This window comes from Odocoileus virginianus, chromosome 34 (assembly GCF_023699985.2).
Source record: "Odocoileus virginianus isolate 20LAN1187 ecotype Illinois chromosome 34, Ovbor_1.2, whole genome shotgun sequence".
Lineage (NCBI taxonomy): Eukaryota > Metazoa > Chordata > Mammalia > Artiodactyla > Cervidae > Odocoileus > Odocoileus virginianus.
The window spans coordinates 1,670,116-1,684,924 of NC_069707.1; the positions used below are offsets into that span (position 1 = coordinate 1,670,116).

Sequence of the window (14,809 nt, forward strand, 5' to 3'; positions counted from 1 at the left end):
GATTAAAATCTATTTGCTTTGGTCCAATGTAATTTCAACACCAAGCAGAAAAGCAAAACTGGTTTCCACCTCTACTTTATTTCAGCGTTCTTCTCACGTCTATGAGAAATTACAGAATCGCACTGAAATGCTTCCTTGCAGATCTGTCTCCTCCACTCGACTAGGAGCTCCTCAGTCAGACTGAGAACCCCTGACAGACAGAAGGGAAGGACAGAGGGACCAGAGAGCAACTGTGGTGGAAGACAGCAGGCAGGCTCGCCCCCAAGATTGGTGACTTACTCCAGTGGAACAGTGATCCCGGGGAAGGAGGGCCTCCTCACTCCTCTCTGTCCTCATTTCCTTGGAGGCCACATTCACGTTTTTTCCAAAAATGTGATGACGTTTTAAAGAACATCTTTAATATTTTTATGAGGGACTGCTGACATCTTTATAAGACTAAGCCCGCGTCATCCCTCATCTGTCAGATCTTACAGTATCTTTCAGAAATTTTGTGACAAGGTTGTCTCACACACAAACACAGACACAGTTCTTTCCTCTCAAGCGGCCTCATCAGCGCCAGCTGACAGTCAGGAAGAGCACACTGTGCTCCAGACAGCCCCTGGCCCCGGCACCTCTGTGCTCACCCGGAGTCACGATGGGTCAGAGACATACAGACCAGAGCAGGGGTGGTGCGGCCGCCCACTGCCCGGGTGGAAGGTCGAGGTGACGGGGGGCTCAGGGCTCATCTGGCCCTGCTGCTGACCGCTATGCTCCGGTGGCACCCACACACAGGGCGGACGGAGCCCCAGGTGCACGTGGAACTGGAGGGAGGACAGTGCCAGGGCCGGTGAGCAGGAACCACGATGCCAGGTGAGCAGGGGCACCCAGGTGGCCCTGCATGTCTGCTCTGACCCAACTGTGACGCCAGGTGAGCAGAAGGGCCCCGGGCAGCTGCGCCACGCCTGCTCTGACCCCACGTCACCACTGACCGCGTCCCTCCCAGCCCCGGGCCCCGACCTTCCCAGAAGCGCGCCAGGTGTGCGCAGTGGGGCTGGCCTGACACACACAACGAACACCAGGCCGCTGGCACGCAGGGAGGGCAGACGCCTGGGCTGGGAAGGCAACCCACCTCTCTGGCAGAGAGGGTCCAGGAACTCCTGCAGGCCGCTAGGGACGTTCCTGACGACGTCGCAGGAGTAGCCGTCCTCAGGCAGGAGGAAGGGCAGCTGCAGGTCGGGGTCCTCCTCCAGCCGGACCTCCCGGCCGTCGCTGCGCGCCAGCTCGTCCGCCGTGTTCTCGGCCACGGCCACCACGTTCTCAATCAAGTCCTGCTCAGAAAACAGACACGGGCTTGGGAGATGCGCGGTGGGTGGTGCGGCTGACCAGTGATGACCAGACGCGCTTGGTCATGTGCGGTGTGGCCACACACACACACGGGGCGCCTCACAGAGGGAAAGCCAGTTCATCCTCAGCTCAGACCGGCCTGGGGAGTGACCGAGCACTGGCACGGCACACACTCTTACTGTCTCCGCTAAAGATACTAACTTGTAAGTGAACACCTATAGTTCTAAATAGAAACTATTTGATCACAAGGAAATAAGCTTTTTTCCTTTTCAAAAATAATTTTTTCCTTGCACAGTTTTTTAAACAGTGAGTTGCTAGTAACCTTATTTTTGTACTTAATGACAGGAAAAAGTTCACACAATGTCAAATATTAAAAAGATATGTAGTCCCAGGTTATGCAGATTGTTGCCTTATGATGGGTTTACAGGTGATTTCTGTTTACGAACTTTCACTTACTAGATAAGGTACACACAGAACAGTTCACAGAGTGAACACCCCCTCCTCACCCCAGGGAGGGGACAGAACCACACCCCAGAGAAGCTGCCCTCCCTGCCCTGTCCTGTGTCCCCAAAGTCACGGCCACCAGGCTTCTCCCAGGGCCCTCCCGTGTCCCTGAGCCCAGAGTGTGGACAGCGGCTCTGCCCTCCCTCGGGGCTTAACCCTCTGCGGTTACAGCCCCCTCCCAATGTGCAGCCACGTCAGGCCCCCTTTCGGGACTGTGACCCAGTCTATCTGGGGACTGTTAGTGGGTTCCGGTCTTGTGGATTTAGCCCCTGCCTTCTGTCAGCATAAACTCAGCACTGGAAGTGAAGCCTTCTGTGGGACTGGGTCACCTGCGCATGGAACTCTCAGGACTCCTGCATCCAGCTGCTGTTAATGTGGGGCTGTGCTGAGGCAGTGTTTATCATAAAGAGCTGGCTGCACTGCGCACTGTTCTCTGTGCTCTCTGCCCTCTGGAGAGCTCTCTGAACAGCAGACTCTGCTCTGCGTGAGGAGCTGACTTCCCCAGGCAGGCGCCTTGGCGCAGCTCTGGGAGGCAGCCCCTGGGGGAGGCCTTGCCCTGCTGATAGCAGCCAACGTGAGGGGCCCTGGGGTCTCGGGTCTCAGTGCTGAGCCCCAAACTCAGGGTGAGGGCACCTTCCTCACTCCCCGCCCTGGCTTTCCAAGAACCTCATTCCCTGAGTTAAATCCCCGTCTACTTAAAACGCTTATGTGGTTTCTACTTCTCGCCCGGAACCTTAACTCCTACAGATGTCAGCCGCAAAAGTGACCTCGTAAGATGATCAAGTAAACTTTCTCGCTCTGTTTCCCTTCTCCCCACACAGACGTGGTGCATGGTGACTGGTGCTCCACTTACCGCAGGGACAAAGGGCTCGTCGGGGGCACAGTGGTAATTCTGCAGTAAGGCTTGGAGCTGCAGGGAATTCAACTTGAAGCAGGTGCTGTTTATATTTGGAATGTCATCAGGTGCGTACTTATCCATCGTAAGCAAAGTGGTTGCCTATGAACAAGCGACAGGAACTACCATGATTTAAAAATATTTCATAAATATTCCTCTTTATGTAATATTTGGATGGCATCACCGACTCGATGGACATAGGCTTGGGTAAACTCCGGGAGTTGGTGATGGACAGGGAGGCCTGGCGTGCTGCAATTCATGGGGTTGCAAGGAGTCGGACACCCTGAGCGACTGAACTGAACTAACTTGCTAATTTGACTTTAAAATGCAGGGTGTTTTTAAGAAAACACACGTCCATTCACATTACCTGTGTGCATCAAGTTGAGCTCAAAGCACCGCCTGGTTACAGGTGGCGGACGGCGTCTTGTGTGCGTACTCCAGACTCAGCCGTGTCTGCCTCTCTGTGACCCGAGGGACTGCAGCTCGCCAGGCTCCTCTGCCCATGGACCTCCCCAGGCAAGAGTACTGGAGTGGGCTGCCACCTCCTTCTCTAAGGGATCTTCTTTTATTAAAATTGTATGTATAATAAGACTCAATAATTTATGTGCAGAAACCATTTAAAAACCTTAGAAACTTTTAACACTTATATAACCATCAGATTACCATTACTAAGGTCTGAATAAAATAACATTGTAACGACCCTTCTAGTAACTAGCAGATTCAATCAAAGAAAAAGGGCAGAAATCTCTATACTGTATCTCTTTAAGAGATTGAGAAAAAAATACAAAATTACACACTAAACATAACCGAACAGGTTACAGATGCTCTTTTCTTAACTGCAGAGCGCCAGGGTCTAGTCCCCGAGCACCAGGCAACCCCCAGAGCGGGCTACGCCACAAGGACCAGGCTACTGTGTGTCCCGTGTCCCTTCTGCTGCTCCTGCCCTCTTCCTGGCGACGTGATGAGTTTCTGAGGGGGCGTTCACAGTCCTCTCTCTTTTATCTGTGTTTCTACTACAGGTTTTTGCTTTGGGGTTACCTTGCTTGTGGTCTTAACTTTTCGTATCACACTGGAGTGCCGCCGACCAACAGCGGGGTGTTAACTTTCCCTATCACACTGGAGTGCCACCGACCGACAGCGGGGTGTTAACTTTCCGCATTACACTGGAGTGCCGCCGACCGACAGCGGGGTGTTAACTTTCCCTATCACACTGGAGTGCCGCCGACCGACAGCGGGGTGTTCTTTCCCTATCACACTGGAGTGCCGCCGACTGACAGCGGGGTGTTAACTTTCCCTATCACACTGGAGAGGGGTGTTAACTTTCCGCATTACACTGGAGTGCCACCAACCGACAGCGGGGTGTTAACTTTCCGCATTACACTGGAGTGCCACTGACCGACAGCGGGGTGTTAACTTTTGCATTACACTGGAGTGCCGCCGACCGACAGCGGGGTGTTAACTTTCCCTATCACACTGGAGAGGGGTGTTAACTTTCCCTATCACACTGGAGTGCCGCCGACCGACAGCGGGGTGTTAACTTTCCGTATTACACTGGAGTGCCGTTGACTGACAGTGGTATGCTAGTTTCAGGTGCAGAGCAACATGATTCAGTTATATATACACATGAGTCTATTCTTTTTCAATGTCTTTCCCCATTTAGGCTATTACAGAATACTGAGCAGCATTCCCTGTGCTATACAGGAGGTCCTTGTTGGTTATCCCATTTTATTCTTTGTATCTTTAAAGTGCCAGCTATCATCCACTTTTAAATCAGAGTTTATCTTTCAGTGTATACAGCTTTACGAAACACACCTCACGGTTCTAGGTGTTTACTCTGTTGGTCACCACCTGTTATGGGCTGTACTGTGTCCTCTGAAAGTCACACTGTGAAACCCCAAGCCTCAGGGGGTAAACCTGGGGTAAACTTCGGACTGTGACCTCATCTGGAGAAATGGGGTCCCTATGAAAGGCGGAGGCTGGGTCAGAGATGCGGCCTGAGAGAGGCCTCCTGAAGACGGAGGCGCAGGTGGGATGCTGGAGACCAGTGGCGGCAGCGGAAGGCTCAGGAGCCGGGGCATGCTCTCCGTCCGGGCACCAGTGTGCCCGCCCTCAGTCTCAGACTTCTGGCCTCCAGGACAATGAGCTTCTTTTGTTTAAGCTACGAAATTGCTGCACCTCGTTAGAACGGCCCAGGCAGATGAGTACGCCACTGTTATCCTAAGCGCACGTGAAGACCCCGGGGAGGTGCCGAGACGCCCCAGGGGAGTTAGAGACGCTGGGGACCACACGGCCAGCCCCACCCACCTGCACGATCCGGCTCAGGTGGCAGTCAGCCGCCAGCTCCAGGCCCTGCTTCTCGGCCCAGGCCTCCACGTGCCCGAGCTGCTGGCGGAGGATGGCGCCCCAGTAGTGGGAGCAGAGACCTGACTCGGGGTCGGTCACCAGGCGGTTGAACAGCCACATGTTGATGAAGTGGAACAGCTGGGAGAAGAGCTGGATGGTCAGCGCGGCGTTGACCCGGCAGCGACGCAGCAGGGACATGGCGCCCGTGAGTGTGTGCAGCACGTCGTCTGTGAGGGGAGAAGGCTCTCGGTCAGCGCACAGGGCCCGCCCCCATCTGCTCGACACCTGCCCGTCCAGCCACACGCCCGTGTCCACCACACCAACCGAGAGCCCCAGCAGGGCCCCCAAGGTGAGAGCTGTTCCTGCATGGAGGACAAGGGGGTTCCCCACACCAGCAGGACATCCCGGGGACTCTGATCACACCTGCCCCTCAGACCGCGGACGGTGAAGCAACCACCCCTCAGACCGCCGATATTAAAACGACGACACCCCTCAGACTGCGGACACTGAAATAAGCGCCCCTCAGACCGCGAATATTAAAATGAAGGTAAACGCAGAGGTGGGAAGGAGGGGCTGAAGCAGAAAGAGAAAGGCCTAACCTATTTTTGGTCTCTGCAGACTGTCCTCTTCAGGGTCGTCCAGAAAGGCGGGCATGTAATTATTCAGCTCTGACTGAAGACAGTGAACCAGGTACCTGAAAAACACTGACAGCTTTAATAACTGCAGCATGACGCCCTGCTACTATCACACAGGGAAAACAATCTCTACTGTTTGGAAATATTTTCCATGTACAACATGTATATAATAGTTTTCCTCTCAGGATTCCTGAAACACACCTAACTGAACTCACTTTACTAAACCAACACACTCTGCATGGAGCTATCTATGCTTCAGTTGTGCTCACATGCTAGTAAGGTAACGCTCAAAAATCCTTCCACCCAGGCTTCAGTAGTACGTGAACCGAGAACTTCCAGAGGTACAAGCTGTGTTTAGAAAAAGGCAGAGGAACCGAAGATCAAACTGCCAACATCCATTCAATCACAGAGAAAGCAAGAGAAGCCCAGAAAAACATCTACTTCTGCTTTACTGACTAGGAGAGACTCTGACTGTGTGAAACACAATGAACTGTGGGAAATTCATAAAGAGATGGGAATATCAGACTATCTTACTTGTTACGTGGGTCAAGAAGCAACAGTTAGAACTGGACATGGAAAAACAGACTGGTTCCAAATTGGGAAAGAGTACATCAAGGCTGTATACTGTCACTCTGCTTATTTAACTTCTACACAGAGTATATCATGTGAAATGCTGGACTGGATGAAGCACAAGCTGGAATCAAGATTGCCAGGAGGAATATCAATAACCTCAGATACACAGATGACACCACCCTTATGGCAGAAAGTGAAAAGGAACTAAAGAGCCTCCTGATGAGAGTGAAAGAGAGTGAAAAAGCTGGCTTGAAAATCAACTTTCAAAAACTAAGATAGCTCAAGAGGGAGAAGACACACGTACACCTATGGCTAATTAATGCTGATGTATGGCAGAAATCAAATCATATTATAAAGCAATTATCCTTCAATTAAAAATAAAGTGAAAAATAAAAAACAAAGGCAAAAAACAAGTAAGATCATGGCATCCAATCTCAGGCTTCAAAATCCCTGTGAAAGGTTACTGCAGCCATGAAATTAAAAGACACTTCCCCTTGGAAGCAAAGCAATGACAAAACTAGACAGCATAATAAAAAGCAGAGACATTACTTTGCTGACAACGGTCTGTACAGGCAAAGCTAAGATTTACCAGTTGTCATGTATGGATGTGAGAGTTGGACCATAAAGAAAGCAGAGCACTGAAGAATTGATGCTTTTGAACTGTGGTGTTGGAGAAGACCTTTGAGAGTCCCTTGGACTGCAAGGAGATCCAATCAGTCAAACCTAAAGGAAATTAGTCCTGAATATTCATTGGAAGGACTGATGCTGAAGCTGAAACTCAAATACTCTGGCCACCTGATGCAAAGAGCCAATTCACTGGAAAAGGCCCTGATGCTGGGAAAGACTGAGGGCAGGAGAAGGGGCGGCAGAGGATGAGATGGTTGGACGGCATCACCGACTCAATGGACATGAGGCGTTTGAGCAAGCTCCGGGAGATGGTGAAGGGCAGGGAGTCCTGGCGTGCTGCAGTCTATGGGGTGGCAAAGAGTCGGACACGACTTAGCAACTGAACAACATTTACACTTCTTGATATCTATCTTCAGTTAGGGTGAATAAAAATCTTTAAGATGAGTTCTGAAAATTTAATGAGAAGCATGACTGAAGTCTTTACAGAAATGGGTTCTTACTTAAAGGCCATCTGCACCAAGTGTGCCAGGACGTCCTGTGCGTCCAGTGTGATCCGACTGAGGTCTCGGTCCTGCTTGATGAAGTTGAGCAGCTCGGACGCATTGGCCATCCAGAAGGCAAGGGCCCCTGCAATGTTCTTCTGTTTCTGCAGACAGAAGGCAGCTCCGTAAGCAGCCACAGGACAAACAAACAGCACAAACGAAAGGAATGCTCCTGAAAAGCTGCCGAAGATAGACCAGTACCTCCCCATTCTCACCAGGGTACTGAGCACAGATACCAGATACTTGCAGAGGAATTTGGGTTGCAGATGCAGTAATGGGCAGTAAGCCCCACCGCAATTTCTCAGGATTCAGGTACAGACACATGGCTCTAGTGAGCAACAATTAACTGCATCAGTGGGGAAAGGAGCCATCAGTACTACAACACCGAATTGAAGACTGCACTTTATCTGGTAATCTGTGACGCACACACACATGTATCCATGGTTACCCACTGCCACCCTGATACTCGAAGTCACTGGTGTGGACACCAAGCAACTCGGTATCAAGTACTGATCTATCGCGTCATCTCCCGACCACATGAGCAGGCCAGGCAACCTCAGATGAGATCCAAAGAATAGGAACCAAGGATAAACAACAAAGAGGAGAAACAGAACTTTTGTCATTTCATATCCACACTGAAGTGCATTAAGCAAAAGTTATGAAATGCTGATAAAGGTTGCACAGTCAAAAAAGGATTTTAGTACTGCATGTTCCAGCTGCTGAATGAGTGTTATGAGCCTCAGTCCCGTTGTTCTGCGCTTTGACATGGAAGCAGCGTGAGAAACTCAGCTAAGCCAACAGCCAGGATCGGCTCCCAGCAGCATGTCCTACCTGGTCAACCTGGTCTACTTCCTGGAGGAAAACAGACGAGGGAACCAAGCAGAACGAGAGAGAGAGACTCGTGAACAGTCATGATCGTCAAAAAATCAGAACACTAACATGAAGGCACGACACGAGGGCACGACATTTAGTTACGCTAGTCCACATTACACACTCCTTGTGACTGTGAGGAGCTTGGGAAATCTAGGGCATAAAGGGTGGGCTTCCTACTCTTAACATTGGCACAAAAACTGAGGGAATTCCTAGACTTTGTCTGTACAGAAGATGTTGCAATGAACAAATGAATACACTGATTTCTTTGAAAGATTTACAAAGAATGGGCTTCCTAACATCTCTGAGCAACACTGTGTGTTTGAGACGACCTAAAGGTACATGACTTCAGAGTCTAATCCCCTGGACCAGCTAAAAACGATGAAGACACAGGAAAGACCAACAAAAACAGTAAGAGTTGAGAACTCTAAAATGTATCAAAAACTTGTTATTATTTCTATACTAGAAAGGAGTAAATTGCTTTTTGCAAGTAGGTTTCTTTTAAATTAAAGATTTTTAATTATTCTAAAATTCCTCCCTAAAAATTCAAGGTTCTTCTAATCACACGCTGAACCTACATCTTAAGTCTGAAAGCCTTAAAAATGTGATTTCACTGCCAGTCCCAGTAATAAAAGCCCCTCAGAGCTGTCTGCTGATGGGAGTTTCATAATCCGAAATTCAAGCACGAGGGAGACGGACGGCAGCTCTGAACGAGCGCTGAAAAGGAAATCCACGTTTGCGTATAAAATAACAGGAGTAACACCATGGTGCCCAGACAGAATGAGCTTCCTTTTCATCTACTTCCTCCCTCAGGGGAAGACTCTTAAACTCCTCAGAGTCACAGGCTAACCACTCACACAGGAGAAACCTTTTTTGGAAAATGTTAAAAAAGCCTTCTATGACAGTTCTGAGGGGATGAAAAGATTAGCTTGCCTCCAACTATCCTGACAGGAGAAAAGCAACCAAATCATCTAATCGTGTTGCTTGAGATCACATACCTAGAGTGTCACAGGTGAATAATGCTGACAAGTGGTTTAGGAAAACTTTTTTAGAAGTCCGTAAATTTACTTTTAGTGACTTTAAAGATTAAATCTCCAAGTTACCTATAAGTGTGAAAATCTGTTATGCCAATTTTATCAACTACAGGCAAACAGGACTTCCCTGGTGGCTCAGACGGTAAAGCGTCTGCCTGCAATGCGGGAGACCCAGGTTCAATCCCTGGGTCAGAAGATCTCCTGGAGAAGGAAATGGCAACCCACTCCAGTACTCTTGCCTGGAAAATCCCATGGACGGAGGAGCCTGGTAGGCTACAGTCCATGGGGTCACAAAGAGTGGGACATGACTGAGCAACTTTACTTTTCATAGGCAAACAGGAATAAAGGAAACAAATCATTCTGGAAAGAGAATATGCTAATTTCCTGAAATTTGAAAACTGGTTTACGAAAGAAGTTGAGCCTGATTTTCACTGTGAGTGAGAAATGTCATCACGCCCATGACACCTACGCCCATGATGGGAACCCAGAGGCCAACCACCAGTAGCCTCTGGCGGGTCACCATGAGAGAGCGAGTCCTTTTCTACAGCAACTGAAAGATCCTGCAGGTGGTCGCCAGGGACCCATGGGCGGGCGATACAGAGAACTGCTCGGCGGGCGAGGGGTCTGTCAGGAAGGACGGGGACCCTGAGGAGCCAGGCACAGGCATCTGCACAGTGCTGAGGGCCCTGAATGCGGCCCGGCTACTCACTTTATAACGGTTTATTTTACGATATGTGAATTACTTTTTAATTCTCAACGCCCTCTCACAACTAGTGTAATTTTAAGGGTCTTTTCCATGACCACTATATGACCACAAACAAATTTCTCTTCCCTTAAATTTTGTAGAAAAGAAAAGAAAGGTTTACATTTCTTTTCAACTTTAAAAGCTATACAATTTAAAATCCTGCTTATATAACTTCTGCTTTAGAAAAAAATTATTCAGATAAAGTCAAGCATGTAAGCAAATCTGAAATGTTAAAAAAGAAACTGACTTAGTTGATTTAAAAGTTATCGCCATGGTCATGGGCTGGTGCGGCCCTGCAAGTCAGCACTTACCTGGATCACCCCTTCCATCATGCTCACCATCTTGTTGACGATGGCCATGACTTTGTGCGTGCGTTCCGCGGGGCTGACGTCAGGTCTGTACTGGCTGGACAATACATACCGACACGCCATGTATAATACGTATGTAGGTGACAACTTAAAATGGACTGTAGAGCTATTAGTGTAATTTATAATGGCAGATAAAAATGAATCTTCAGCTGTGAAAAGATTTCAAAAAAGAAAAAAAAAAACATGAAAACTCATATGAGGAAAAATGGAACAAGAAATAATTCACTACCAGTGGAATCTGAAATTACTCACAACTTTCCCTGAATTCAATGCTTGCAGGCAGGATCAGGTCAGGCCCGGGAGCATCCTGAGTTCTGAAAGAGGAAAGTGGCCATCTCTTAAAACCAGGTCACATTAGCTAAAAGCACCCCAACAAACAGTGCAGATTTTGCAACTATTTTTAAAAGTCGATACTGTATACAGAGCTTTGGCTCATTTTCATGTGGAGCCTATTCCAACATGCGGGTGAGGGAATGGGGGTCATCCCAGGTCACGGGTCAGCTCCTGGGTATCTGCTTCTGTCAGGAGAACACACCCGACCACGACGGCTCAAGTGACAGGGAAAGACACCACCAGGAGAAAGAGAACGTCCAGACCTCGCTGAGCCTGAAACTGAGCTCTCACACGTGAGACAGAAAAACGCCCTAACAGCTGGATACCGCCTGCCTCTCCCGGTCAAATCAGATGGGTGGTCCCCACCAGGCCAGCCCGCGGCCGCGCTGTGTCAGCATCTGTCCAGGCGCACGGCAACGGCACCTCAGGGTGACTGAGACAGCTGACCACAGGGCTACGGGCCCGGCCCGGAGATCTGCAGCAGCTCCAGCAACAGCCTCGTCCTGCCGCGCCCGCCTTCTCCATGCACCAAAGATACAAGGGGAAGATACAACAGGAATCTATCCAAGCCACTGCAGACGTCACAAATGAAAACAAAAACCTTCTTTTCACCAAATTACGTGCTTCTGAATTTATCACCCAGTCTATGATTTATTAATTTGGGTTTAACTCCACACTTCAGGTATAAAAATGCTCTTAGAAACATAATTCTAAAGCTCAATTATTTTTAATACGTCTTTCTTACACTGCCATATTTGTAAACATCTAGAACTGCAGACAAAGGACTTATTTTTCAATTTAATACCCACAACATGAACCTGGATAAAGTTTACCAATTTTTTAAAATGTTTTATCACTTCAACAAATCTAATAAAAATAAGGAACTTAAATTCTCACTGAAAATTTTTTTTTTTTTTTTTTTTTTTGGGCAACAAATGTTTTATTTATTCAATGCAAATTACTGTATTTACCACAAGCTAAAGAAGAGAACATATATATATATATATATTTATATATATATTTGAATTTATGGAAGACTAAAGACATGGAAAAAAATCCAGCACCCCAACAAGTACGGCCAGGAAGGAAATCAGCTCGGTAATAGGACGATTTAATGAACTACAAACAAGAAAGGGTGGGGAAGGAAGAAAAAAATGTGCATTGAATTTAAGACATTGTAAAACTGAGAAGACATATTTACTATTCAAGTATAAACTCAGTAAGGACTTGGCATAAATTGAAAGGCAGCTGCTGAGGTACACCATTATAAAATAAGTTCTATGAATTTACAATTCTACCTTCCAATTTTCTGGGAGAAAAAACCAAACTCTTGAAGGTCTTCACCAGAGACCCTGAGAGGGAATAACACTTTTGATGAAGACATAGTCAACAATCCATGACTGAATTTACTATTCAAAAACATGTATTTATTTTAAACAACAGGAATACGTGCTCTCAGACTGTCCTCTAAGAGTTTTTGAGACTATTAGTTCAAGAGTTTCAAAGTATATTACTTCCAAAAACAATACTGATTTTAAAAAATTATTTTAAACAAAAACCAAAAAGACCTGATTTGATGGTACCTTAAAAATACCCTAAATTTTAAATTTTAAGAAATGTGTCACTGATACTTTAAAAGTTATCCGCATCATTCAAAAAGATTTCTTCCTTGACTCAAATTAGTATTTAATCATTCACTGAAGCCTCTCAGATTCTATGACTAAACCAGTGAAGAGAATCAGAGATGCGAAAAACAAGAGATTGAGACCAGGAAGAACCACATTTCCATTACTGTCTTCATATCAACAAAGTAACACAGATTTATAGTTCAAGTAAAATTTTAATGTCTTGGCAAAACAAATGACCTTGCAAAAAATTTAATTAAAATATATGCTCACAGAAAAAGTAATTTCTGACATACAATTAATCATTACATGGCTATTCTGATGCCATATTATGATACTACATTTACTTATTAACTGTGTATATTTATTAATTTTTCATATCCGGAAGACTTTATGCCAATCAATCTACCCCTGCCCCATCTCGGTTATTTGCTTCTTCAAATACCTGTGGGCTAAGAACCACGATACATACATCTTGATCACCTTATAAGCAGACGGAGATACTCTGCACAGGATACTAACTCACCATCCTGAACATCTTACTCTAGAACACACTACCAAAAACAAGCACGGACACAGAAAGTAGACTACCCATTATTACAGCTAAAAAAAAACTGCAATATAATTCATACCGTAATTATAAAAAATTCACAAAAATACTGAATAATAACCAAAAGCACACAATAAAATCAAAGTAGAAACATGAGGCTCCCATTAGAATCCAGATATTTCATCACTGGGGTGAATGCTCACAGTGCCCTCTGCCGCCAAGACTTCGCAACTGCACAGGCCACTTGTCACAACGGGCCCCCGAGCAGCCCTGACGCAGGCCCTGGCCACAGACCTGTACTGGGGTGCTCCGAAGGGCTCCGTCAACAATCTCAGGGCCACTGCTGATGGTGCCGCCTCCATCTCAGCACTGAACTGAACATCTGCCCTCCCACACCAAAACATGCTATGAGTCACGGGGACGCAGGACTCCGACTTATTAAGGTGACACATACTTAAAAATCCTAAAGGAAGTAACAAAAGCTCCAAGCTCTCTGTTCAAAGGATTTACGCAAAAACAACACCAGCAGAAGAAACGACATCCCGTTTGTCAGAGTCACTGGAGCAGGAGACAGGGCAGGTGGGCACTCCGTGACTCCCAAACACATGACTTCAATGTCAGTTTAAGCCTGAGCACTTCTAGAAATGGGTAAAATGACTAGGCTCGTCTAAATATAAAAATTACCAAATTACTAAAATCCTCTAAAAATTCCCTTTGTCTTTACGGAGTAGCTACCACATTTAACATAGAAACATTTTAATTCAGACTGCCTCCTATTTCACCTAGACATGGCCAAGGTATAAAGGGAGGGATACGATTGTTGATGAAGCATTTTCTTTTTTAATTTGATGACATGAAAAGGAAATAACCGTGAGGTTCTGCCAACACCCCAGAGGTGTCAGCTGGACCTCGAGAGTGGACTGCTGACCCAGACCCCTCCGTGCCCCCCTCCCCCCGCCCTCAGGCACCCAGGGCTCGGCCCCACCTGCTGTCCTGCCGGCGGTAGTCCAGCTGCTGCTCCACGCGGACCATGGGCTTCACCATCCCTCGCTCGGCAGTGCTGGAGGCGGACGGCGTCCTGTCGCTGTCCAGCCTGGCGGCGCTCTGAGCCGAGGAGACATAGGCGTGTAAACAGAGCACGCGGCCAACCGCGTGTGACACCTGGCGTCGCAGGGGACACGGGCGGGGCCAGGGGGACAGTGCAGACCGGGAGGGGCCACAGCCGTGCACCCGAGCACAGAGCCCACGTCCCGGGCAGAGAGCAAGGCGGGTCTGAACCCACTGCTGGGGTGTGGGCAGAGAGGGCCCCGCGGCATCTGGACCCCATGTGCTCCCTGGGTCAGGACGCAGCAGAGAGGGCACACGCACGGTGTGAAGATGCAGGTGTCTGTTTTACTTGTGAGTTTCAAGAAAGGATGTGCAAGCTCACTCATGATAGCGCAAAACCCAGTGAAGAGCTCAGTGCAGAAACCAGCTCACTTCCTGCCCTTCATCGACACAGGAAGGACACCCACACAGCAACCCACAGGGGGCATGGACGCCCCTCTGAGCAGTGCCTGTGGCCTGCAGCCTGCAGCCGGTGGGGACGGCGACCGATGCTCAGAGGACCATCAGAACAGACCAATACATTTAGGGGCAAAGTTCACCACAGCAAAAATCTCTGCAAGACTTCTCACCACACCCCTCCCTGTAGAAGCTGAGCGCAGGCATTGAGCCCACCAAGCAGAGATTTACACTTTGCAGAACCCATCTCCCCACTCCTCACATCGCCCCCAAATGAGGCTACACAGCCTGCTTTGAAAAGATACTTTTCTGCATGTTGTAAACAGCATGTAGTATGAT

At 47.9% G+C, this 14,809-nt stretch overlaps 1 protein-coding gene across 17 annotated transcripts in view; it reads right to left on the reverse strand.

Moving 5' to 3' along the window:
- The window catches only part of AFDN (afadin, adherens junction formation factor), a 113,673-nt gene that overhangs the window by 33,113 nt on the left and 65,751 nt on the right, over nucleotides 1-14,809 (reverse strand). For 12 of the 17 annotated variants that reach the window (XM_070461352.1, XM_070461365.1, XM_070461357.1 and 9 more), the window contains 9 exons: nucleotides 13,953-14,071; nucleotides 10,712-10,773; nucleotides 10,403-10,608; nucleotides 8,274-8,294; nucleotides 7,401-7,546; nucleotides 5,665-5,759; nucleotides 5,027-5,292; nucleotides 2,681-2,824; nucleotides 1,109-1,307 (listed from right to left, as the gene is read on the reverse strand). In XM_070461352.1, coding sequence (XP_070317453.1) covers nucleotides 1,109-1,307; nucleotides 2,681-2,824; nucleotides 5,027-5,292; nucleotides 5,665-5,759; nucleotides 7,401-7,546; nucleotides 8,274-8,294; nucleotides 10,403-10,608; nucleotides 10,712-10,773; nucleotides 13,953-14,071 — 1,258 coding nt within the window. The remainder of the gene's footprint in view (nucleotides 1-1,108; nucleotides 1,308-2,680; nucleotides 2,825-5,026; nucleotides 5,293-5,664; nucleotides 5,760-7,400; nucleotides 7,547-8,273; nucleotides 8,295-10,402; nucleotides 10,609-10,711; nucleotides 10,774-13,952; nucleotides 14,072-14,809) is intronic. The other 5 variants (XM_070461363.1, XM_070461362.1, XM_070461360.1 and 2 more) reach the window with 1 other exon arrangement.